The sequence below is a fragment of the Numida meleagris genome, chromosome 5 (assembly GCF_002078875.1).
Source record: "Numida meleagris isolate 19003 breed g44 Domestic line chromosome 5, NumMel1.0, whole genome shotgun sequence".
Taxonomy (NCBI): Eukaryota; Metazoa; Chordata; class Aves; order Galliformes; family Numididae; genus Numida; species Numida meleagris.
The window spans coordinates 3,328,777-3,353,555 of NC_034413.1; the positions used below are offsets into that span (position 1 = coordinate 3,328,777).

The 24,779-nt window shown below is 50.8% G+C and overlaps 1 protein-coding gene across 7 annotated transcripts in view; it reads left to right on the top strand.

The window, feature by feature from the left end:
• FAM53B (family with sequence similarity 53 member B) overlaps nucleotides 5,377-24,779 on the top strand; it is a 39,565-nt gene continuing 20,162 nt past the window's right edge. The window contains exons 1-4 of one of the 7 annotated variants that reach the window (XM_021399501.1): nucleotides 5,377-5,505; nucleotides 11,519-13,028; nucleotides 17,520-17,723; nucleotides 20,280-20,331. In XM_021399501.1, the coding sequence (XP_021255176.1) occupies nucleotides 17,655-17,723; nucleotides 20,280-20,331 (121 nt within the window). In that variant the 5' untranslated portion in view covers nucleotides 5,377-5,505; nucleotides 11,519-13,028; nucleotides 17,520-17,654. Of the gene's footprint in view, nucleotides 5,506-5,632; nucleotides 13,029-17,519; nucleotides 17,724-20,279; nucleotides 20,332-21,236; nucleotides 21,311-24,779 lie in introns of those variants that run through there. The other 6 variants (XM_021399504.1, XM_021399505.1, XM_021399502.1 and 3 more) reach the window with 6 other exon arrangements.

Genomic DNA, 24,779 nt, shown 5'->3' on the forward strand with positions numbered 1-24,779 from the left:
ATAATTGGAAACAAGCTTTTGAGATGTAGTTGTTGGACCTTTTAGTTTTGCCATAGGTAAACATGAATGTAACTGTTAAAGAGGGAAATGAATAAAAGCTGACAGTCTTGCCAAAAAAAAAAAAAAAGGACCAGTCAGTGCTTTAAGTTCAGAAGATCTGGGGCTAAGCATAGTTCTGCCTCCACTGAAATAGCTTGACTCCTTCCCCACAGAGGCCAACTACTGAGTGCTTTTAAGAACCTCACCTGTGGGAGTGTAGCCTTGCTTCATAACTTACTTCCACTGATCCCATAATTATATAAAGGTGTGACATGATAATCTCACTAGCATGTGACACCTGTCTCTTCCATTATTAAGCTGCTATATAGTGATGTCTTAAGAGCCAGCAGTGACCATATGTTTTCCAGTGAATTTCTCAGAATAAATTTTTGTTGCATAATCAAGAGGACTTTACCTATAAATTCACACTCTGTGAGATATGTAGGATTTAGGGCAAGTTTGAGGCAGAGTTCATGAGCCTGTCAGCTTCTCTTACAAGCAGGAGAGGGACTCACTTTTTACATGGCTTGATAATGATAGGATTAAGGGAAATGGCTTTAAACTAAAAGAGAGGAGATTTAGGCTAGATGTTAGGAAGAAATCCTTTACTCAGAGGGCAGTGAGGTCCTAGCACAGGCTGCCCAGGGAAGCTGTGGGTGCCCCATCCCTGGAAGTGGTCAAGGCCAGATGGATGGGGCCCTGGGCAGCTGAGCTGGTGGTTGGTAGCCCTGCCCATGGCAGAGAGATCAAAGCACAGTGATCTTTAAGGTTCCCTCCAACCCAAGCCATTCTGTGATTCTATGGTTATGATCAGGAGTTGGACTCAATGATCCTTATGGGTCACTTCCAACTCAGGATATTCTCTGATTCTATGATTCTCAGGACTACATTAAAGTTTTCTAGTGAAATGCTCAAGAAATGAAAAGAGCAAGCCTGCAGATGGGTGCTTCTATGGGGAGGAAGGATGGGGAACAGAAAAAACAGAATGGCACCCACAAGTGAAATAGTTTTGATTCCTGGTAGTGGCCTCTCTTCAGTCTCAAGCAAGCGCAAACACTTGGGTCTAATGATTTCTGCATCTGATCTGTAGCTGGCAATATTCTTAGGCCTGTGCCCTTTGAACTATCACTGGAGAGTAGAAGAATGCTTGTAAAACATGTTGAGGAGGGCTTTTTTAAGGCAGTAATAATCAAAGGCCTGCTGTTTGAAATCTGCTGTTAGAAACCTGACCCTTACGAATAATGGAGTCTAGGCAGCAGCTGTAATAGTGACTTGAATAATGGCTTTTTACTGACTAGTAAGATTTGGAAAAGACATGTCAAAGAATGGCCTTGATTTTGAGCAGTTCATCTTGCTGGACGATTTTTCATGAAGGTATAATCTCAGAATGTCTATGCTTCTCAGTGAGAAACCTCTTAAAAGAGGCAGAGAAATAAGCAGTGAGTTAGGAGCAGCGAGGCTTTGCTTGCGGTTTGGAGAGCTTTATGGTAGTCCATAAAGGTGGATATCTGCATGAATATGCAGTTGTGTGACTTTTGGTCTCAGCTGCAAAGCCAGACTACAGGAGAGTAAATACAGCATTTGAAATGCGTCCTGCTCGTATTGTGTTTCTCTCTGGAGATTTTGCTTGTGATTTCTGTCAAAGGTGAGATTTGTGGGTAGTAAAACTAATACCGTCCCTGGATCTCAGCAAGCTTTTTCTGCAGTCCCAAGTTTAGGTTGGATGATGCTGCAGGACCAGCATACCTTTGTGGAGCTGTGAATAGCTTTGTGTAAAAGGGAGGCAGGACAGAGAGGGATTATGTTCCTTTGTTGATCTACAACGTGCCAGAGGCTGAAATTCCCTGAGTGCCAGTGGGCTTTGCACCTGGCTTCATGAGCCAGATGCCAAGCTCAATGAGATGCTTGCAAAGACTGGAAAGGAAAGGGCGGCGTCAACCACTGTCCTCCGGTGGACACTGCTTTGAAATGAAGTCTCTCCCATTCTCCTTGACCAATTAAGCCTCAAAACTAGGACAGAAATTAGATCTCGTCTTTCTAAGCCAGGTGTTTTCAGTGTGTGCAGCTCTAGTGATGCAAGAGCTGCTTGGAGCTGGTGGTTGTGGCTGGGCTGTGCAGGTCCTGCTAGCCACTGCTGACCTTTTCTTCCAGGATGATGGCTTTTAGGACATAAGCCCTAACAAGCAGCACCTCCACAACCAGCTGCTTTTGGTACATCTCTGACCCCCAGTACCTGGCTCCTTATATCTGCCATTGCCAAGCAAATGGCCTTTTGTGGTTCGTTTTTGAGGTATTTACTGGGAAATCCATCGTGTTTGTTGTGGCTCTCGTGCTGCTGAGTGGGCTGGGAGCATTTTACCTGGGGGAGAGCAGACCACTGGATTTGTATGGGTTGTATTGGGGAAGTGAACTGTCAGGATGAAATATCTGAAAGAGGAGACCAAGTGAAATTAATGAAATAAGTATTGATTCGAGAAGGCCTATCTTTACACGTGGGATTCGGTTAAAGCAGAGGGTAAATAGGTTCTCAAGACAAAAAGCCTTTGCATTTTCAGCATCACAGCGCTTCCTTGAAGCAAAAGCTACTCCTGTAATCATGTTGCTATAAATTAAAAGGTGGGAAATACCAGACGTGAAAACTGTGACACAAATGAATGAACACAGAAAATTCAGAAGAAAGAATAACGTTGCCTTGCTCCTTGACTTCCCTCTTGGTGACCAAGCTGTTATTTATGTGAAAGTATTTTCGTTTCATGGTCATTGCTCCCTAAGGAGCAAAGAGTCAATGGCAGTGCAGTCTGGAGGGTGTTTTTTAAAGTTATTTTTTTGGAAGGCTATAAAGATATGGAATTAATATTCTCTTATTAAATTTAAATATAATCTTGTGGCCTAAAAGGAAGAATTTATGGGAGCTACAGTTTTTTTTGAAGGCATGCTGGGTTACATCTGGAACACTGAGAGAATCGTGGCAGCTGCTGCACCAGAGAGGGCCGGCCATGATGAAGTTACAGTCTGTCTGTTCTATCTGGAGACTATTCAAATCTTTATAGAGAGCATTGAAATAACTGCAGTATACTGGGGTCATATCTCCATACAGATGTGGACTCACCCCCCCCTCCCCCCATATGAAACTCAGTGTTGTAGCCTGATTTCTGTCCACGAAGAATGGCCTGCTGACCCAGTTGTACTGTGGGATTTGGGGTATTGGACCCCGACAGTGACCGGAGAATCCCAGCTTTCACTTCGGGATCTACAGAAGTCACTTTTAGGATTGTCTTTCAGTTTCGTAACGGAGCTTTCAGATGTTTGGGATTTCAGTCCTGCCGGTGTGACACCTCCTTGCTCTTCCCGGCACGTGTCCCACTGCACGGATCTAGGCTGTGGGTCTGAGGGGAGCAAACACAGCGTGCAGACAGTGCCGTGTTTCACAGGTTGACCTTAGGACACCTGTGTGGGGTCAAAGGCCCGAATGGAGAAAGGAGGCGATGACTCCGCTCACTTGCAGCAACGGGGCTCGGTGTCCAGGTGCACGGGGTGAGGCTGAGAAGTGGGGCTGACGCTCATCCTGGCAGCACCTCCAGAGTTAGTTTTACATAAGGATGAGTTCTTGACCAGCTTTTCTGCTGCATTAGGCACAGCGTGCTTTTCTTCGGTGCTGACACTGGCTGCTATGTATTCCCGTGTTCCAGGAATGCTCTGGCAGCGTTGTAGCCATTGTAAGGAAAATCCACGGACGTGTGCTCTGCTCTGTCCGTTCTGCTGGCTTCCAGGGTGCCTAGTAAAAGCTGCCAACGTTTATGTTATTTCATAGCAGAGAAAACCTGCGGGTATGGTGTTCAGCCACACACAGCAAAATTCGCGGGGCTTTGGCACTCGGATGGCTTTCTGAATCTTGGCACGCCGAAAGGTGAAGAGCGTGCCTCGCTACAACAGTGCCTGCTTTATTTCATGGACCCATTTTAACGTATCAGATCGTCTGTGAAACACACGAGGAACGCGTACAAAATAAACAGGCCAGAGCTTTGCGTCGCCCCGGGGAGACCCACCTGCCTTTGCGCTCCCGTGGTGTGTTCCCTTTGCCTGGACTTTGCAGCGTTTCCCTTCTTTCAGAGGGGCTGGCTCTGCTCTGCCCCTTGACTGGAAGGTCCTTGAGCCCAACCCAACCCTGCTGGGCAGCAGTCAGTGGAAAAGGGATGAACCGCGACCGCCTTGGGGCAGGGGAGGGGAAGGAACACTGGTGTGTTTTATTTGATACGGGGGAAAGCCAACCCGCGGCTTGATTTCCATTTGTTAGGTAACAGGATAGCCTGAAATGAGCAGATTTCTAGGTTACTGGAAATTCAGCAGAGTGCTGTCGGGCAAACACATGATGTAGCCATGTAAATTGTGGATCATGGCAAGAGCATACACTTGTGCTGGAAAGCCAGGGCTAACAAACACGATGGGAGAACAGAAACAAGCCTCAGCGCAGCCACTTGAACAGCCAAGTGCTCGTGGACGGTGTCACAGGCCGAGCAGAGATGGCAAGAATCTACACTTGCTTTTTGTAGCCTATGTAGGGTACCAGCTCCCCTTGTCCAGGTACGCCGAGCTAGGATACGTTGATTGCGTTACAGAGACATGGAAAATAGATTCACACATTGAGGATGGTGCTGCAAGGGCTGCCACGGGGATGGATTCAATTATACTGCGAGCTTGATTACTGAATGTTCGGCTGGGAAGCCGCACAAACTGTTTTCAGACTTGATTCCCCAAGTTCTGCAAAAGGAGCTCGCAAGCGTCGTATTTTCATTGTTAGCAGTCTGGATAAATGATGGTTAAAGCGCATCGTTTGAGTGGGATGGAGGAGCTTATCGGAGAATGGCTTGGATTGGAAGGCACCTCAAAGATCATCCAGTCTGAACCCGGGCAAGGTTGCCGGCCACCGGATCGGGCTGCCCGGGGCACCTCAAGGGACGGGGGCGCCCGCAGCTCCTTGGGCAGCCGGCAAGGGAGCAGCAGCGCGGCTGGGGCCGGCCTCTTCCCCCGGGTGCCGGCAGGAGGCACTCTCGGCCGCCCGATGGAGCCGCCGGCCCCGAGCACGCGTCCCGAGCGCCCCGCGCGGTGCCCGTGCCCGCGGGGAGCGGGGTGGCGGCGCGCCCCTGCCGTGCTCCTCCCCGAGCGCTCCGCGGGCGGCGGCGGGGAAGCGGAGCCCGGGTGCGGGGCGCGGCGGGGCCGTCCCGGGGGCGGCTGCGGGGCAGCGGCGGGCGCGGAGCTCCGCAGGTGCGGGCCGGGCCCTGCCTCCGCGCCGGCCCCGCTCAGGAAGTGACAAGCGCATTTCCTCCCTCCTCCTCCTCCTCCTCCTCCTCCTCCTCCTCCGCCCTCCCCGCCCGCAGCACGGCGGCGGCGGCAGGAGGGAGGGAGCGCGGCTCGGAGCGGTGCCCACAGCCGGCCCCGGCCGGGCCGCGCCGCCGCTCCGCCAGCACGGTAAGAGCCGGGGCCGCGCCGGGCGGGGCTGCGCCGCGCTGTCAGCCCGGGGGGGGCACGCAGCGCCGTCCCGGGAGCGGCGGACAAAGGGCGGCGGCGGAGAGCGCTGCGGGCAGCCCCGGGTTGGGGGGGGATGCGGGAGCTCAGCCCCGGGTTGGGGGCGGGGGGGGGGCAGGTCGTTCTCGCAAGTTTCGCGTTCCCCGAGCGAGCGTTCGCCACCCCCACCCCCGCAGCTCCCGGACACGTGCTTTGCTCTCTGCGGGCCCGGAGCGATGCTCGGCGCGGTGTCAGCGCGGGGGGTGCCGCCCCCGGTCCCGCTGCGGGGCTGCGTGCGGGGTGCCGGGCCTCGGGGCTCGCTGCTGGGTGGGAGCCGTGCGTGCTCCGCTGACACTTGGCAGCGCACCCACCCCCGAGGAAACGCGCTGAGTCCAAACTGAGCGTAATTGGTTATGAAACAGACCGAGCTGCAGTTCGTAACCGCGAGCAGATGCGCCCGCTTTCCTTGTCCGTCCCCGAAGCGCCTTTTTGACAGGTTAGAACTACCCTCGGGCTGCCCGGGTAGCCCCGAGCCGGGGGGAAGGCGGGCGGTGCGAAGCCCGCGGTCGGGAGCATCCCTCCCGCGTCCCCGAGCCGCAACGCGCTGAGCCCCGGCACCGCTCCGCGACGCCGGACCCCGTCTGAGTGAGGATCCCCGCGGGCTGGGACCGTCGCGTCCAGGCTCCGTCCCCTCCGGGGTGGATGCGGAGCGGGGAGGGTCGTGTCGGAGCAGAGAGCTGCTGCGGGGGGCTCAGCCTGCCCCGTCCGAAGCGTTGCTTTGCACGTAAACCCGGGGTGAATCCACGAAGAGCATCCGTGGGTGAGGTCGGGGTTCTTGGGTACGGGAGTGGTGCGGACTGTGACACGGATCCAGCGCTGATTGAGGCTGATTCTCAAGTGTGGATGCATGGACAAATAACTGTGTGTGCGTAAATATGCCAGTAGGTAAACGTAGTTATGGGATTTATGTTCCTCCTTATTTTTCTTTCTAGTAATATTGGATACGGTTTGGCTCTTTTTCTTGCTCGTCATTGGGACAGATGTGATTTCTTCTTTCCTTGCAAAATCCCAGCTAAAGGAGGGGACACCCCAGGCTGAGGAGCGTGGAGTGGATGTGTTCCTTCTCCCCGCCCCCCAATTGCAGGGCTGGCAGGAGCTGGAAGCGCTCCTAATGAGTGCTAATTGGCAGCAGAGCAGCGATGCTCGCAGCCCTGGGAGAGCCCAGCCCACGAGAGGAGGGGGTTTTCCACCATGATGGTCTCAGGGCTCCTTTAGTGAGATCTGATGGACCATGGAACCCTCCCCAGCACCCGGCTATGCAGACAGGAGGGAAACCCTGCCCCAGTTCCCCCATATTCGGGTGAATTCCAGCTTAGGCAGCGAGTGGTGATTACAAACTGCGCTTATTAGCATGGGTACGAAGTGACCTGTGCATGACAAGTACTGCAGGCGGAGAGATGCTATCAGGTGTTGCAGGGAGACACCTAATCCCCTCCTTTGGTGCCGTTTTTCACCCTTTTCTTCCATCCCCTGATGCTCTCCGCATTCCCGAAGCCACGGTGTTCCACCAGTGGTGATGGGGTGCAGCCCTGTGCCTGCACTGCCTTGTTGGGCTTTGTGCTGCTTGACCCCAGAGCTCTGGCTCTGTGCTCTATCAGTGTGCCGTGTTTATGAGAAAGGACTTTGCTTTTCCAAGGTCACTCTCCAAGCCTGCATTCACAGCCCGGCTGCCGGTGCTCAGCCAGCAGTGCAGAACGTGGCTCTGGGGCAGTGACCAGAGGTCCCTGGGCTGTTTTGTTTCTCCAGATCTGATGGGTTGGCTGCCTTTGGAGAGACCCACTTCCCCAGCCAGGGCTTGTTCCGCTGGTGCGAGCTCTGATAGCACGGGCTGGGGACATGTAAATCTTCCATCATCAGCCTGTATTGAAAATTGAAAAGCAGCATCATGAATTAATTGACACATGGCATTGCTCTTGGTTTTGGGGAGCTGATCCATGGCTTGTGAAGCCTCTTAATATTTGATAGGCTGGATTCACACGATGTCAGATAGAATCATTCAGGTTGGAAAAGCCCTCGGAGATCCCCAAGCCCAACCCATCCCACCATGCCCATGTCCCTCAGTGCCCGGTGCCCACAGGTCTGGACCATCTCCAGGGACAGATATGCAAAATGAGTAAGATTTGGTAACGTTAGGAGTTTCGATTGAAACTTGGTGAAGGAAATCACCGCGTGGCACTGAGCTTCTGCAAGAGCCCCCAAACCTGTGCAGGTCCCTGGGCAGCAGGTGTGCTGGTACCTGCTCCCGTTTGAATTTGTAAACACGTAATTGGATGTTAGTTTAAGAGATGGATGGGAGAGTGTAAAAAAAAAAAAAAAAAGTGTTCTGGGGAAGGGGTTGGGTTGAGGTCTCCACGCCTCCAACTCCACAAAATATTAAAGAGAATAACCCCAAGGGAGACTTGGTCACGGTTTTTGTTTTCAGAGGATTAAATGTAGCAGCATCGGTGGTATCGCTGCTCTGTACCCCGCGAGGCGTTCCCCTGGGCTGCATCGTGCCCGTGCTCATGGGGTTTTGCATTCAGCAGCCAAAGCTCGGGGCTCGGCCGTGCAGTACGAGTGGGACCGGAGGGTTTGGCTCCGTGGCTGCTCTCCTGCATCGCTCCAGCTCCCAGGCTGTGTAACATGTGAAAACTGGCAAACCGTGCTCCGGCAGCTGGAAAACCTGCTCCAAGCCAGCCCAGAAAGGAGCAAAACTCCTAAGTGGGAAGGTGACGTTAGCGGTGGACGTGATGGGGTTGGCGTTTGTGTGCTAACCTTAACGTCGCTGCAGACGGCCTCGGGGCGTGCTGGGGAATAGTTGTGCACGCCACGAGATGACTTCAGGAATGTGTTCCTGATCCTATTATGGCACGCTTGTTTTGTCCCAGCCTTTACAAGCGAATATCGTGTCATATTTTTGAAGGGATGAGTTTTAATTCTATGAAATAGATGCCACAAGCTATTATCGTACGGAAAAATGGAATATCCATTACAATTATGAAGATACAGAGAGCGTTACCGAGGATCCGCATTCGCTTTTTGTAGCTTCTCTGCTAGTTCAGAGAGAAGATTATCTCCTTATTGGCCCATCAGTTGTGTGATAATTGAAGTGCAGTGTGGTGGCTGGTGCTTCTCAAGGCGAAAGCATCGCGGGTAATGAAGATTTGCAGTTCCCGGTGGCTTCATTGGGGCACCGAGCCACCCACGCTCCAGCTTCCACGTAGGTTGTGCTGCTGGTGGATAGAAAACTGCTTTTCCCCTGCAGGTCTTATGTGAATCGTTGGCTTTGGGAAGGGGTTGGGAAGGGCCGCTCTGTGCCGTTCCTCCCCCCTACTGGGATGAGTCAAACATTGCAAACTTCACTGGAAGTCCCCGGCTGCGCCGTGGGAGCCGTGGCGTGGCCCCGTGAAGGCTGAAGGTGTAAATTATTTGGAGCCAGTGTTTAAGAAAGCTCTATATTTAGTGCCTGCTGCTTAACATCACCCCGGCTTACTGCTGGCGACAGGCGCGGCCATGCTTCTGCTTTCTCCTGCACGCAGCACTAAAATATCCATTGGCTGTCCCTTTTCTGCATCATTTCTGATGTCCCTTCCGCTGTGAGGGGGACATTTTATTATTCCCGTTGTCTAAACCCCCTGTATTTTATTTTCTACCTCTCTGCTATCCACTGATTTGCTTCTTTGGGCACTTCTGCTCCTGTTTCTGTTTCTCCAACTGTCGATGCCAGAAGGAGCATCTTCCCCAAAAAGGAAGGAGAGCAGAGGAGGGGGGTGAAGAAGAGGAGTTACCACGGAAAGTTTGAAAATGTGAAAAAACATCATCCAAAAGACAGAACTTCACGTTAAATTGCAGTCTCATGCGTTTGAAGGTGGTGGTGTGATGCTGGGGTCTGTGCCATATTCCAGGAGCCGTTAGTCCCTTTGCTCCGGAGCGTGGCAGCGTGTATTTCTCCATGAGATGCCCCATTTGTACCAGGCAACCATTCCCATTTGCATGCTGACAAAACTCCTGGCCCAGCGCCTTCCTGCCAGCCAGGGAGCCAACACGGGATGGGGAAGGGGCCGCGTGGTCCCTACCACCACCAGTCCTTAGGGCACAGGGGCATTGCCTTTCCTCCTGATTTATGCCTGTAGGGTGGGAGGAAAGGGGATGTGTGAAGAGTGTCCAGCTACTGGAGGCTCTGGGAGGAAAAAGGAATATATATTTTTTCCCTTTACTGCGTGTTCACGCTGTCGTAAATGACTTGGCACCTGGTGGGATGGGAGTAGCACCCGTCCCGTTGGCTGGCGTTGGTGCCAGCTCAAACACCGCCAGACGTGGCTTTTGTTTCCATTTGCTGCTGGGCCGTCCTTTCTATTTCCTCAGAGACAGGCAGAGGGATTGGGGCTTCTCTAGTGCCAGCAGTAGTGGGGAGCATCCCACCCCACACTGCCAGGCCCACAGCATCCTGCTCCATCCAGCAGGACCGTGCAGGAGCCGGAGCTGCGCCAGGTTTGGGCTATACGTGCTGCTGACACCTTATGGGAACTGAGCGTGTGCTGGAGTAACAGATGGGTATTATTTCAGCTTTGTGAATGTCTCCCTGAGATATTAAAAACACCGGCTGGACCCCAAGTCCCAGCTCTCATGAATGGCTCCCTGGAAATGCTGTCGGGAGCGTTCAGGTGCTGCTTGGCTTTGATGAAATGAGCAAATGCCAATAGCTGGTGTTTGCTTTGCCTCCTTCCTCCTGCAGAAAGGCTCCCTTTGAGGGGTGGCAAAGCATCCAGCCCTGTTCCACGTCACAAAATGTGACCATCCCGCCTTTATGTTGGTGCTTTGGGGCTCTGCAGTGGGAAATGCTCAACATCCCGCATCAATGGGGATGTCCTGTGCCCATGGGTCTGCCCATGGGGATGGGTGACCCCAGCAGAGCCCGGCTCCCAGGGGAGAGCCCAGCCCTGCCCAGAGAGGTTGTGGATGCCCCATCCCTGGAGGTGTTTGAGGCCAGGTTAAATGAGACCCTGGGCAACCTGGTTTAGTGCCTTATTTAGTGGTTGGCAGCCGTGCCCACAGCGAGGGGTTGGGACTGGATGATCTTTGAGGTCCCTTCCAACCCAAGCCATCCTATGATTCTGTGACTCTCCTTCCTGGAACCAGCAGTGCTGAGGCTGCCGTGGGATGTGCTCCCCAGATCGGCTCCTTGGCAGCCCGCGCACGTAGGAGCCGTCTTCTGCTAACAGATTGTGGTGTATTTAATGAACCCGAGGAAAAACAAGAAATCCGAAGGCTGCGGGGCGATGCAAGTTTGCTGTTCGGTCTGCCAAATGCACGCTAATTCAGACAACTCGCAGATGTTTGGCTCCCCGTGCGTTAAGGAGATTTATGTACGATGCAGGGCTGGGAAATTCATTCCCAGCGTGCCGGAGAGGCGAGCTGGCAGCGGCCACGTGCGGGCGAAGGTTTCCTGGCCTCCTTCCTTTGTCCGTTCCTTGCCACTGACATTTCACTGCAGCGTGCCCGTTGGTTGCTGGGAGGATGGGTAAAGGTTCGTTTTCCAGGAGCCAGCGAGCTCTGTGAAAGCTTTTTCCCAGCTGAGGAATGATGTCCCAGAGACTGCTCGAGGGCAGAGGGACGATGGTCCAATGGGGACCATGGTGAAGTGTGACTGCAGCGGTGGCATCGCTGGCCCTGTGGTTCTTCCTGCTTTATGGGCTGGTCACAGGTGATGCAAGTTGTAGGCCCAGAGACTGCCAGCTGAAAGCGTTCCAAACTCCGAAAATATTGTCTGCCTAATTGAATTTTTGGAATATCCTGAGCGATTGCTTTTCTGCTGGAGGCTCTGCAGTCTTAGAGCTTTTACCCGTAAGAATGGAGCAGGAGGAGAAGATCTCAAAAAGTCTGTCTGTTCTCCCTCATCGTTGCATGTACATCCAGTATTTCCCTGCTTTAAATCCAGACACTTCCATCACCCTGGTTCTTCAGGGCCCACCAGCCTCAATCAGTTCTTCCAGCTCAGCCTTGAAAAAGGGAGAAATCTGCCTTGCTGATGGTACCCAAGTCTGAGAATGATGCTTGTGTTCCAAGATTCCCTACAAGACCCTGCGAGATGCCCAAGCTCTCACTAGCACTTGGCCGTGCCATGGTTCTCTGGTTGCCACAGTTGCAGTTGATGTTGAAACCCAGGGCCTCTGGAGCAAGCAAAGCAAGGCTGGCCAACAACCTTGGAGGTTTGTCACCCCGGAGCTTTGACATCTGGCTGTAAGTAGGTGGACGTCGTGCTGCAGAGGTAGGTATTGAGATGGGTTTACATGGCGCCTGAAATCGTTCACGTTTGAGAAGTGGTTCTGTAAAAATGGCATGGTGAGGCCTTGTTTACCATCTCTGACCCAGACGTTTCAGGTTGGATATGGGAAGACAGTGTGAGGAAGAAACAAGAAGGGGTTTATTTGTTTCTGTTTTCTAGAGCAGTGTACTCCAAGCAGTAATTAAAAGTAAACCTGGGCTCTGCTGCCTTGTTCAGCATCCCTGGTTGTTAAGGTTAAGCAGCTAAAGCAATTCTCAATTCAGCAATTCCTCAACTTTTGGGAGCGTGGCCAACACTCACAGTGTCTCACAGACCATTGCAAATTCTTGTCATAAATCTCACAATTGGAAAAATACAGACATCGAAAGGTGAGCTGGTTCTTCGGACTGGCAGGCTGGGCTGTGGTGCAGCTTCAGCTGCTCTTCTCCGTAGACTGCCATTGCTCTAGCTCCCTGGGCTCGCTAGGAAATATTGCTCAGAATAAGAAGCAGACCCCTAATAAGCAATTAGGCAACGGTTGAAGGTTTTTCTCAAAGAGAATGTGCCATTTTTACAGTCCTTTTACTGATGAAAATCATCATAGAATACTGTCATAGAATCATAGGATGGCTTGGGTTGGAAGGGACCTCAAAGATCATCCTGTTCCAGCCCCCTGCTCTGGGCATGGCTGCCACCCCCTAAATCAGGCACCAGCTCAGGCTGCCCAGGCCCCATCCAACCTGGCCTTGGGCACCTCCAGGGATGGGGCATCCTTTAGGGGGTATGTCTAAACGGCCCATGTGGCACCATGCAGAATTACTGGTGGTATTTCCTACCAAAGTGGCTGGGACCTGAGGATGGCTCCTCTTGCCTTTAATTGCTGTCGTGCATGAGATCCATGCAGCAGACTGGACCCCGTGCAGTCGCTGTGCGCATCCAGTTGCCCCCTCTGTGCCAGCAGTCCCCTGTTTTGCACCTCTTGTTTGCTCTTTGCAATGACTAATTTTGCTCTCTTCTTTTCCTTTTCAGTTGCCAGGGAGGAAAAGGCAAAGTCACAGCCAGCCGCCGCTTTCTTCAAGCTGAGATGTTGAGACAAAGCACCTCTGACCCTGCCCTGTCTTTTCTCTCCGTCCCTTTCCGCCGTTTGTTTGTGAGGGAGTCTTTCCCCTGCCACTCCTATTCCGTAAGAGCAAGGGGGCAATAAAACTGATGTTTCTTTACTGAACTAGATGGTGTGCAATTTTCCTTAATCGCTGATTTTTTGGGGGGTGAGCACTTTGGATTTCGGGCTCTCCCTGTTGGATGCGTGGCTTTGGGCTCGGGATAGCAGGACTTGATGTGGTTTCAGCATCACCTTGAGGCAGGGTCCTTCACGGAGCACTTGGAAGCAGGGGTCGGATGGAAGGAGACTTTTTATTTGCAGAGCAGTGTATTTATGGCGTTGGGCAGCACCCTGGTACATCTGGGGCTCCTGGTTGGGTTGCCCACCATGGGCCATGTTGATGGACCTGGTTGTGCCAAGAGTTGGACTGGGTGATCCTTGTGGGTCACTTCCAGCTCGGGATATTCTGTGATCCTCTGATTTACGGTGGCTCACGGTCAGGTTGTGCGTTCCTAACGTGGCTCCTTGAGATGGGTGCTGCCGCGGTGAGCCTCCTGGTTGTGACTTTTCTTTCTTTTTTCTGGGGTTCCATTGCGGACGGGGGTATTTACTCGCATTTATTGGAGGTTTTAATCTCGTAAATAAAGGCAGTGTTCACTAATGGTACAGAGCAGTGAGCACTGTGCAGCTTGGCTGCGGGAGTCCGATGTGGAAGTGAGCCCGTGCCTGGCCCTGTGCAAATATCAGCCTGCAAGGACTTCTTCCAAACTCGTAACACAAAAAATCAACGAGTTGAAAATGCACCTCTTGGTATTGTCTGAAGTGCGGTGAGGCAGATGTGGAGCCCTGACATACCTGAATGGAATGGTGTTCTGTGGACAGACAGGCAGCTCCACCACGCAAAGACTTGTCCAAGGATTGGACGCCATCCCCTGACGAGGCAGCTTTTTTGTATGCTATTTAGAGCTTTAATTCTGCTTTTTCAAAACACACCGGTTGTCCCAGCCAAACCTTCAGGAAGGTTTTTGGTTGTCCCCAATTCTTAAGTCATTTGCAGATGTTGGGAGAGCTGTGTTGTGCAGGGCCCCAAGTGTTGCTGGGGCTTTGCATGAAGAAATTAGGATCTGCATATCAGGAGGGGAGTGTGCACAGGGATCATTAGTTTCCCCTTGTACTGTTGCAGTAGGACAAGGGGAAATGGTTTCAAACTAAAAGAGGAGAGATTTAGACTGGATATAAGGAAGAAGTTTTTTATAATAAGGGCAGTGAGGCACTGCACGGGCTGCCCAGAGAGGTGGTGGTGCCCCATCCTGCAGACACCCAAGGTCAGGGGATGGGCTCTGAGCACCTGTGGAGCTGTGGGTGTCCCTGTGCATTGCAGGGAGTGGGATCAGACAGCCTTTAGAGATCCCTTCCAACTCAAACGGTTCTATGATTGTGGCCGTAGCACTGATGTTGGCATTACTTTTTCGGTCCACGGATGCAAGTTCAATCCTCCAACTCTAATGTGTTGTAATTTGGGTTAAGAAGAGTCTTGCCCTCTTCTTGCTGGCGGTAAGGGTGTGGTGATGATAGGAGGCTTTGAGGGTGAGAAACAGAGATTCACGGTTTGAGCAACTCTAAGAACAGAAAGGAAGCACAGTATTGTTGTGACTGTAGTCATAATAGTGATACAGTGAAATGGTAAAAATGTCTAGGTTTCATTCCTTCCAGCTGGTAGCAAATCTAAGGCAAAAATAGTAATAGCAGCTCTCCATCCGTTCACAGAGTAAGTGGGGACATGGCTGGGGGGGTTTGGGGTGTGGGTGCCCCTTGCTGTGCTCTGCAATGCACTGCCCTCAGAAAATGTGTATGTGGGCCTTGGTGGAATGACGTGTGCAACAAGAATTGTTGGATGGTAATTTGATGGTAGCAACAGCAATTTAGCCTTACGTTGCAGAATAAGCCGTAGGAAACTCTAGATCTGCTTTAATATCTCTTCTGTGACCGAGCTGCTAGATGAAATCAGTGACACCTGTAGAAGCAGGTCTGTGTGCCCACTGGGCAGAGGTTTCTAGGTGTGGTGGTTGGAGATGCTCTCGCTGCAGTCCTGGCTGCAGAAGGAGATGCTAAGGCAACCAGTAAGCCCAAAGGGGTTCTTGAAAGATTGAGTTTTCAGCCTTTTGGGGGGTTAATAAAGCTCCTGGATTGTGTCACACCATGGCAGCGGCCCAAGTCTAAACTTAACCTTGACTGAAGGATGAAGATAGTTCCTTTATCTGATTGCAAATGAGGAAATACATTCCTTAAAATAATTAATGGTCCCCGAAGAGCATCTTTTTATTAGCATCTCTATGCGTGGAAAGCTCCGGTCCATAAATACCCGGCCGTTTCCTGCTCATGGCATGCCGTTCATAGGAAGACCAGTGTGAATGGGTGCTGCCCCACAGCCCCGGTGGAGCATGGTGGGGCAGGGCATTGCGGTGGGAAGTTTTGTTTGGCCGTGGCACAGTGCCGTGGTGGCAGTGCCCAGGGGGATGCAATGGGCAGAGCACTGCCACCCAAGTGGGGCAGGGAGCTGCTGCCCGGGCTCACCGCCACGCCTGGGTGTGCGTAGTGCTCTGCTGCAGTGGTATTAATCATTACCTTAGGGAAAGATAATTATTGGTGGAGAAATCGTAGCCTGTTAATGAAAAAACGTGCTTAACTGCTTGCTGGCTGCTGGGACTGCTCGTTTGATCTGGATTTCCCCTGCGGCTGCTCGCCAGTGGTGGCCTTGGTGCCCTCCGAAGCACCACGAATCTGGCGTGGGTGAGCATCTTTGTCCCCATGTCCCAAGCAGGGACCAGTGATGGACATGGCTAGGAATGGTGCAGAGCTGGTGTGGTGTGGTGTGGTGTGACCCAGGGGGCTCACGGCAGCAGGAGTGGGCTCGCTGCTCCCTGCTATGGGCCCCACGTAGGGCTCTTGTAGCAGATGGTGTTTCCTTGAGCAATATCAGCTCTGTTTTGGCAGATGCAGGCTCGGACGTCCTCAAGGGCAGCCCTGTCCTGTCTGTGGCTCAGCCATGGTCGCCAATGGAACTGAAATTGCAGGAAGAGCATTCCTAGTGCCATTCCCGGTGGCATTCCCGGTGATGCTGGGAAGGAAGAGGAGCCTGCAGGACTGGGGTGCTTTGTGGTGCCGTGTGCGTGTCACTGGGGCACCACGAGGGCTTTGGAGATCCCGCTGTGTAACACTGGAGGCTTTGGCAGCGCTCGTGCCATTGGGTGGTCGTTGGGCTGCCCAAGGGTTTATGGTGAATTTATAGTAAATTGTACATTATAAGGCATCCAGTGGCCCAGAAGAAGCTGGAGTCTGTGCCACGTGCCTTCTGGAACAGTAAATCTTAGAAAAATGTATTGATTCCCGATCCTGGCTTTGCACTCTGGCTGAACTTTGTCCTCACAAGACACAGTAGGTGATTTCTCTACCAGCCAGCTGGCCTCTAAATGAGCTACTCATAACTCCATCGCGGCCTCTAATCCAAATAAACATGAAAAAGATTATTTGCAAGCTGGAAAGAGAATCCTTATCAGTTTGTAATGAGGTTTAATACTTAGCAGTGTGTTCTCGAATATTGTCCTTAAGTACTGCAATTTGGTTTTGACTGCATGTTACAAGATAAGTGTTTCATGCTCTTCGGATCATGCAAATGGTGTTTTTGTTTGTTTGCGTTAACGGCAAGGCAACAAAATAGTGAAACAGGATTAGAGGGGCGATTTGGGAAAAACACTGATTTCTATAATCAGATTTGAATTGCAATCTGTCTGCTTTTGCGTGGGGGTGGGTGCATGGGAAGGGATGCCAGGAGGTGAAGCAGGGTTGGGCAAGTGCTTGCAGTCCGTGTGCCTCTGTGCGCTCCTCATGCGGCCCTAACGCAGCATTTACTGCCTCAAATTCCCAAGGAAATAAGTAGGGATCAAGAGGCAGGGAGTGACACCTAGGGTTTGTGGGCAGGCAGTTCTCTCCTTCTTTGCAGACAACTCTTTGCCTCGTTTCATGTCCAAAGGGCTCCTCGTGGTTCTTCCAGGAACCAGGGAGTTACTGGGATGGCATGGGGCAGGCAGGAATCAGGGAGTTATTGGAGTGACATGGGACATCCAAAGGGTTTCAGAGGGGTAATGATGCTGAAGTGGCTTCGGCTGCAGGACGTCTGTTCTTGCTGGGTCTGCAGGCAAGTGGATTGCCTCGGTGGCTGTAGCGATTCCTTGCTTCCAAGCCTCAGTATCTCCATGCAGGGCCGATGGGTTCCCTTTTTTAAAAAGCAGAATTCAGAGGGCTGTGCCTTTATCTGTCTGCAACACTCCTGTTCCTCCGCCGTGCCTCGTGCACACTGTGTGCTCCCCACAGCTCCTGCCAGTGCTGTTGCATGAAACGCCTCCGAGCTAATCGGGTGCCCAGGAACGCCAGCAATGCTTAAGAGCCCAAAATAAATACTCCTCGCCCTGCTCCTAGGGCAACCCCTTCACTCCGTGCCTGCCCGTCGCACTCCGGCCAGGGAGAGCTCCTCAAACCTCACCTGACACCTCGTCCTCTTCCTTGTGCCCGCAGGAGCCGCCGGCCCCAGCCCCTGCTGCTCTCAGCCCTTTTGGGGGAAAATGCACTGAAGTGGGAGCTTGGCCAGAGCGTGGCTGATGGAGACCTTTGCCTGGACTCTGATGGACTCCGACGCAGGACTGCATTACCATGGTGATGATCTTAACCAAAACTCGGGAAAACAAAGGTGCTGACTCTGTAACATGCAGGACTGAGCTGGTAAGCATTGCGACGTTGCGCTTCACGACTCTGCTGCCGCCATCGCTTTGCTGTGGCTTCAGGATGCTTTTTCACGCTGCAGGGTTGGAGCTTGAGATGGTTTTCTCGCTAGTGCTCCACTGGTTTCTGCTGGGCTTGTTAATATCCAAAGAGCGGGCGATGAATAAATGATTGGAGTGCTGTGGCTGTTGCATATGTGCATTTCACTGAGCACGCGATAGAATAAACAGTCAGAAAAATAAAGTCGACGCCGTGAATAACACGGGCTAGAAGTTGCTTTTCCCAGAGTGAACAGATGCTCGTCATTAATAGGAGGATGAGCAAGTGGGGAGCAGGATTAAGTAGGAGATGGAGAGGTCGGGGCTGTGTTACCTAACAGTCTCGCTGGCAGCATGGAGGGATGCAAACTCAAATGCACCCAATAAGCAGGTAACAGAAAAATTGGGGCGGCAAATGGGGAATGATGCTGAAAGGGGCAGCATGAGGGTGGGGTGGAGGGTAACACAGAGCTGTCTGGTAATGCTCAGGGGGGACTGTTGGGGTTTGCACCTCTGTTCTGCAGGACAAATGGTCACAGTCTGGAAAGGAAGGGGACAGAAAACTGTGCTGTGCAGGGAGCCACAGATAAGGATGCTCAGGAAGCATCTGGCAGGATCAGCCATACATGGGCATTTGGAGCATAAAAGCAATGGGAATGCCTGAGTTCACTGAGGATGGAGAGCTCTGTGGGCTGGCTTCCTGGGTTGGTAGTGCAGGCTGCTGGGTGGGCTGTGTGGGCAGCATGTGCTGAGCACCCCAGGGTGTGGGTGGAGGGGTTCGGCTGCAGGAAGGAAAAGAGCAGAAGCTTCCATCTTGTGCGGGATGGGCTGCGTAGCCACACCACCAAACTTTGCCCTCCCTTGTTTGCTGAGTGCCTGCTGCAGCGCTGATGCTGTGTCAACAGGGAGTAACCGTTCTAGTTACATGGTTTGCATTGCCAGGTTGTCCGGGCAGTTAAATTGAGGCAGATGTTCACAAGAAGTCTGATCCAGCAAAGAGAGCAAGAGTTTTTCTGTTAGCTTCATGGGAAAGGGTGAGAGCAAAACTCAAAGGCAATGAGTGTCTGAGTGGCAGGCACTGTCACCTGCTGGAACATGGTGGGCTCGCTGGCTGGTTTGTATCGCAACGTGGTGCTGGGCTGAGCTCTTATAAAATTTACGGCAGTTATGCTCAATATGTGACATACATCATTTGGAGATGTTCCTCTTCCTTCCTCATTTGCAGGTGTTCACTTTTGTCTCTGAACAAAGCCTGCTGCTCTGGGGGCTGGCACACAGATGCATGCTGCTCTTCCTAGGGCTGTTCCATGTTTGTGTTGGCTCCACTTTGGCCACTCTTCAGAGACAGCTGCACGCCCTCCTTGTCTCCTGATCCATTGTGCCTGCCTCTTAAAAAGATGGGGCCTGGCAGAAAGAGATCTCTTTATTGCACCTAAAAAAGCCAGACATGCTCCAAAAAGTGTAACCTACTGTTATTTCCCTTCTCCTCATCTGCACAAATCCCTGCTTTCTGCCTCCACATCCCTCTACGTTCAGTATTGGCAGCATATGAAGTGGGGTCATTTTGTTGGATTGCCAGCAGCTGGTACAATGTTGTTTTTGTTATTCTTATATTATTTTTATTTGCAACGTATAGAAGAGGAATCAGGAGAGAAAGTGCAAATGCAGTGGCCTAATGCTGGATAAAACACAACTATGGTAGTGCAGATGGATGTGGAGTGTGTGCTGGTGCTTTGCTCAGATGAAGTCAAGCCTTGTTCAGATGGGATGGAGTTGCCAGGACAGACACTTCAGAAGCAGAATGTGGATATTTTGTGGGATAACAAAAGGACGATCAGTATGAAAGTGTGTTTTTGCAGACATAGCTGAAATGGCATGTGGCTCCAGATGACATATTGATTTATTGTATATAAAACTGTCCATGCCCATTTTTAGAAGTCTGATGATTTGTCATACACAGTCAAGAGGAAAATTCCTGGGAAAAAAAAAAAAGAGCATAAAAAGCCAACTGGGCTTATTTAGTGCCCGTATAATGGCATTTTTACCTATTTTTAGTGCACGTTGGCACCATCTGAGTGCAGAATCCTCAGGAAAAGTGCTGGGGTGCCTTAGAAACACACTATATGTTTAGACAAAACACAAAGCTGCCCTGTGTCTAGATGGGAGGCCTGCATGAGCTTGGAGGAGCTTCAGCCTCCGCTGCTTTTCTCCCTCTCAGCCCAGAGCTACTGCCCAGCCCGTTGGGTCCTGCAGGCAGGGATGGCTGCAGGATTGCTCATTTGCAAGCTCAGGCCCCAACACAGACTCTCCACAGCATGTAGCTAACCTCCATTTGGCTGAGAGAGGATGGAAGGTGGACGACGTGCAGGCCGGGAGAGGAGGCCGCACGCTCGGGGCCTGGCTGTCCTTGGATGGTGCGAGTGGGCCGCGGGTGCCCGAGCCGAGGATGCAGGCCGGGCGGTTTCTAACGCATTGATCGAGTCTGCCAGAAGTGAATAGTTTTTCTGGTTGTTTTCAGCACACTCCAAAGATGAGTCAAGGACCTACCCTCTTCTCTTGTGGCATTATGGGTAAGTAGCAGAAACTTCTGCCCGTATTTCTTTCATCTCCGCTCCCGGGTCCTTGGCGATGTGCGGGAAGATGTCCTCACCTTCTGCACCTCCCCTAAAAATGCTGCCCTGCAGAGCCTGGGGTGCAGCCCCGTGCCTTGGGGTTCAGTATCGCCCATCCCACAGCACCGGTGTGGGAAGCCCCTGCCCAGGGGTGGTTTGCTGCCCCGCAGTGCTGAGTGCATTCCTAGTCTCCTTCCCCATCACTTTATGTGTGCTTATTTTTGAAGTTACTCATACAGTTGGGATTATAAGCATTTTGAGTCTGAGATTGTGTTTCTCATGTGTTCGAGTATCCATCCCACAACTACATCTCTTGACTGTTTGCATGATACAAGTGATAAATGTCAGTATTATAGCTAAAACGTTCTTCCTTTTGGCACAGTGTGTATGGACAGGCTTCAGGCAATAACAAAAATATCTTTTTTGCCTTTCACAATAACATAAGCTGTTGTATATGATGTTTAATACCATTTATGGCAGAGCTTGCTACCAACTGTCACGCTGAGTGGCTACTGAAATTGATGGGGTTTTGGTGCATCAGTCCATGATCCTGAAAAAACAGTAATGCAGGAGGATGTGCCACTATACAGTGCTCTTTGGGTTTTGAAATGAGGATCCAGTCCCTAGGCGAAGTCTCAAATCCCAATTAAAATTGTAGGTCAAGTTTGAGCCAAGCTACTTGGTATGAAAGCCAATACTTTGCAGACAAAGCGACTGCCCCTTTTCTTCATGGACACAACTCTCATTAGCGTTAATGGGAGCTGAGCACATGCATTGAGAGGAGATATTTCCCAAGCTCTCTGATAACTTCAGTTGTTTGGAGGAGGGGGAAAAGATGGAAAATGTTTTGATTTTTTTTTCAGATGAAAGTCACAAGCTTCAAAGTCAAGAATGGGCAGAAACAGTGCATTCCTTTTCTCCTGCCTGTCAAAAATGAGTAAGGAACAAAGAAACCCAATCAGATGGTTTTGTTTTGTGCCATGGCACTGGCAGGCTCTTCCACAAATATGAAGAGTCTAAGCCTAATTGAAAATCAGCTTGGTGTTAATAGCTTTTACAAAGCCATTTGCGTATTCCTAGCGCTGCGCTGGTCTTCCTTGGCTGCCAAATTATCCTGTTTCCAAGGGAACCTAATCTCACCTCCTTGACCACAGCTTACCATGTAATTGTCTTTGTCATGCCCAATCAAGAGGAGTGAGTCTCTGGCGTGCGAGAGAGCATTGTTTGGTTTGTGCTTCATTTTAGGCATCTTTCCCAAATGTTCTTGATGTCTCCAAACTTGGGCCATGATCACAAACCAACTCCGTGCTGAAACTTGCTCAGCATTTTAGGTGAATTGCAGGGTTATGATGGCACTGAATGTGCAATGAGTGAATATTTCAAGCTGAGAGGGAAAGCACGGAGATGAATGGATCGAGGAAGGTTGGAGCAGTGTCCCAGCCAGCATCAGCACAGCTTCGTGCCACGTCCTGAGCAGAGCAAGGCCTGGGCACTAGGGCTTCTCACCACATCAGCCCAGGGATGCATATCTACAGGAGGGATAGGAAGAAGCTGGCCAAGGCCCCAGGTGTGCATAATACCCCATAACTGACAGAGCCAGCTAGCCTGGGCTGGCACGTGCCTGTGTGCAGCATAACGTTGCTTTTAGTGTCACTTGCTTCCTGCCTGATGTGGCAGCCAGAGCACTAGGGCTGGCGATAGCAGAGGGGATGCCAGATACGGGGACTGCTCCCTCCCATTGCCAAAGCATGTATTGGTGTCCTCGGGCCAAAACGTAAAGAAGTCAAAACATGAACGTGACAAATGCCCCAGTATGGGTCTCTGGCAGCATCTCAATGAGCAACACAAGGCGCTCTGCTGATACCTGTGCAGGCAAAATGTCCTGAGAGCCACTTTGAATGGGAAAGGAGTACACTGATGCCCATACCTTTTAAATGTAAGCATCTCATAAGGTACTGAAGTCTGGGAAGATCCGAAAATCAATTGGAACTTTTAAAAAACTGAATATTATTAGTAAGCTTTATTAAAGACTTGATGTGCCAGATGATGCAATGTTTGATCCACTTCTCAAGGTGACCTAAATATTTAGAGTTATGTGTGGGACAATAGCAATATTACTAAGAAGACTGTTGAATTTATAGTTTTAGGCATTTCATCTTTAATCTTTTTCCCAGCTAAGGGCTATTTAAAGAAGCAAAAACCACTTCCTTTTTCCCTTCTCCTTGATGTGCCCTTAAAACACCTGGGAGTATAGAAATTATCCTACTACAGGATAGAGATTTTTTTTCCTTTTCTTCCCATGCATTCTCCATTGTGTACCCCTGTGAAAGTATCAGTGGCTGCGCTAGAGAAAGCAGCCAGCATTTTAGAAAGTTTGGGTATTACTTTTGGCTTGCTGCATTGAGAATTTTCTGTCTGTGGGTGGATGGCAGTGGAAAGTTTACACTATTTTAACAATGCCTTGGCAGTACCGCCTGACTCCTCTCTAAGTAGGTATGTAAGAAGCACTTGGCATCTCCATCAGTAGCAGTAAGCAGTATGCTATTGCAGCCCTGCCTCAGAAGCTCAGCAGATGTGTAACGACAGCCACAGCCTCACGTTCTCTAAGAGCAAGAAGTCATCTTTGACCTGACATCCCAGCAGTGTTTCTTGAGCCAGGTGACTGCTGGCGAGAGGGGAGATGATGAGGAGCCTTTTAGTTTTACAAAAAATGTGGGGATATTCCCCTTGATGTACAGCCATCGACACCAAGCACATGGCTCTTGTTTGCATTTCCCATTGAAACACGGCTCCACACATGATATTTTAATCTTATTTGTGCCATGGGAAAGCAGGAGGGCTGTCAGGCTCCGTGGCGCTGCCATCAGCTAATTACAACCATTAAATTTGTTCCATGTTTAGGAATCATCTCTTGAACATAAACAGGGGGCAGTGGAAAATACAGGCTGCCTTTCCCCGGTGCGCAGTGGCCAGGAGACCGACGTTCAATGCAAAGAATATGTAAAAAAGGGAATTGGATGTGCACCCGAAGGAAGAGAAATGTTTGGGTTAGGATCCAAATGGAGTTTATCTGCCAAAAAGGAGAAAAAAAAATTGATTGAAACCCGTAATTACTTTACAAGTTGCTGTAATAAATTATGTATGAATGTAAATTATTTCGCAGGAAAAGAACGTAGGGGAAACTTGAGCAGAAGGATCATGCATTATGTATAGAAAGGAGCCGTAAAAAATATTACAGCAGCACATTTGTGGCATGGTAGTTAAAGTTGTGTCAGCGATTTGATTTGACGCCGTTCTTCTCTGTGGTGAGGAGCGCGGTTGTTAAAATTTGGGTGCCCAGATCTCGGTGTTAGGGCTGTGGTGGTTGCTTCAGGCCTATCCAAAGCTAAAGGATAGAGTGAAGGCATTGTCCAGACCCTTCTTGAGCACTAGCACTTGGGAATTGGCAGAGAACAGCGAGGTCACCTCTCAGCCTCCTTTTCTCCAGACTGGACAACCTAAATGTCTTCAGCCTCTTCTCACAGGAGTGCCCTCCAGACATTACATGCAGTTCTGGAACTCATGGAGAAGGGACCTGGCAAGTTCTTGTGTGGCCTGTGCAAAATGTGGAGCTCGACGCATGGAAATCTGCCTACAGGGATCTCAGTGCCTTCATCCAATGGGACCGTACCGGTCCCCTTGGGTTTGGAACAAAGCTTCTGAGAGCCTCATGACCTGGACCTCCAGGCTTGTGTGATGTGGTAAAGGTTACCCAGGGAAAAAGATGAATGTTCAAGGTTCTGTGCCAGACACGTGCACTTGTAAGAGGAAATGCCGAGGTTTTGCCCCAGAGGAAGTTTAGAAGTAGATGGCGGCATTCTAAACCTCACGTCTGACAAACTCATCCTTGTTTCATTGACGGGCATGTTCAGCAAGGGGCTGGAAGTGTTTAGTTTTGCAGTTTCAAGTTGAAATCCAAAAGTGAGAGGCCCAGGCTATTTTGTCTGAGGACACTGACTGCTGAGAAGGACCCGTTTAAGGAGGGGAAGAGCTCCACGTACCACATCTACATCGCGCCTTGGTGGTGAATGCCCTTCCATCGTTTTCCATCACCGAGCAGTGTTCTCCAGCAAAGCCGTTTACTTCTGAACTGAGGAGTCCTCATGATGGATTTTGCCCTGGAACAAATTGCTGCCTCTGGGTAAACCAAGCTGAGGTTTGTCATTTCAGAAAGTTAATACATGCTTAACTGCAGCAGTATTAATGGTTCCACTGCAATTATTGTTATCAGTGTTCTCAGGATGTGAATCTTAGTCTTAAAAAGTTGAGCAGAAAACCAGGTGTTTTTCCTCATAAGCGGTTCCCAAGTCTTTTAATTACACCCTCAACCCCTTATATGATCCCTGTTCTCAGTTTGTTTTTCTGTT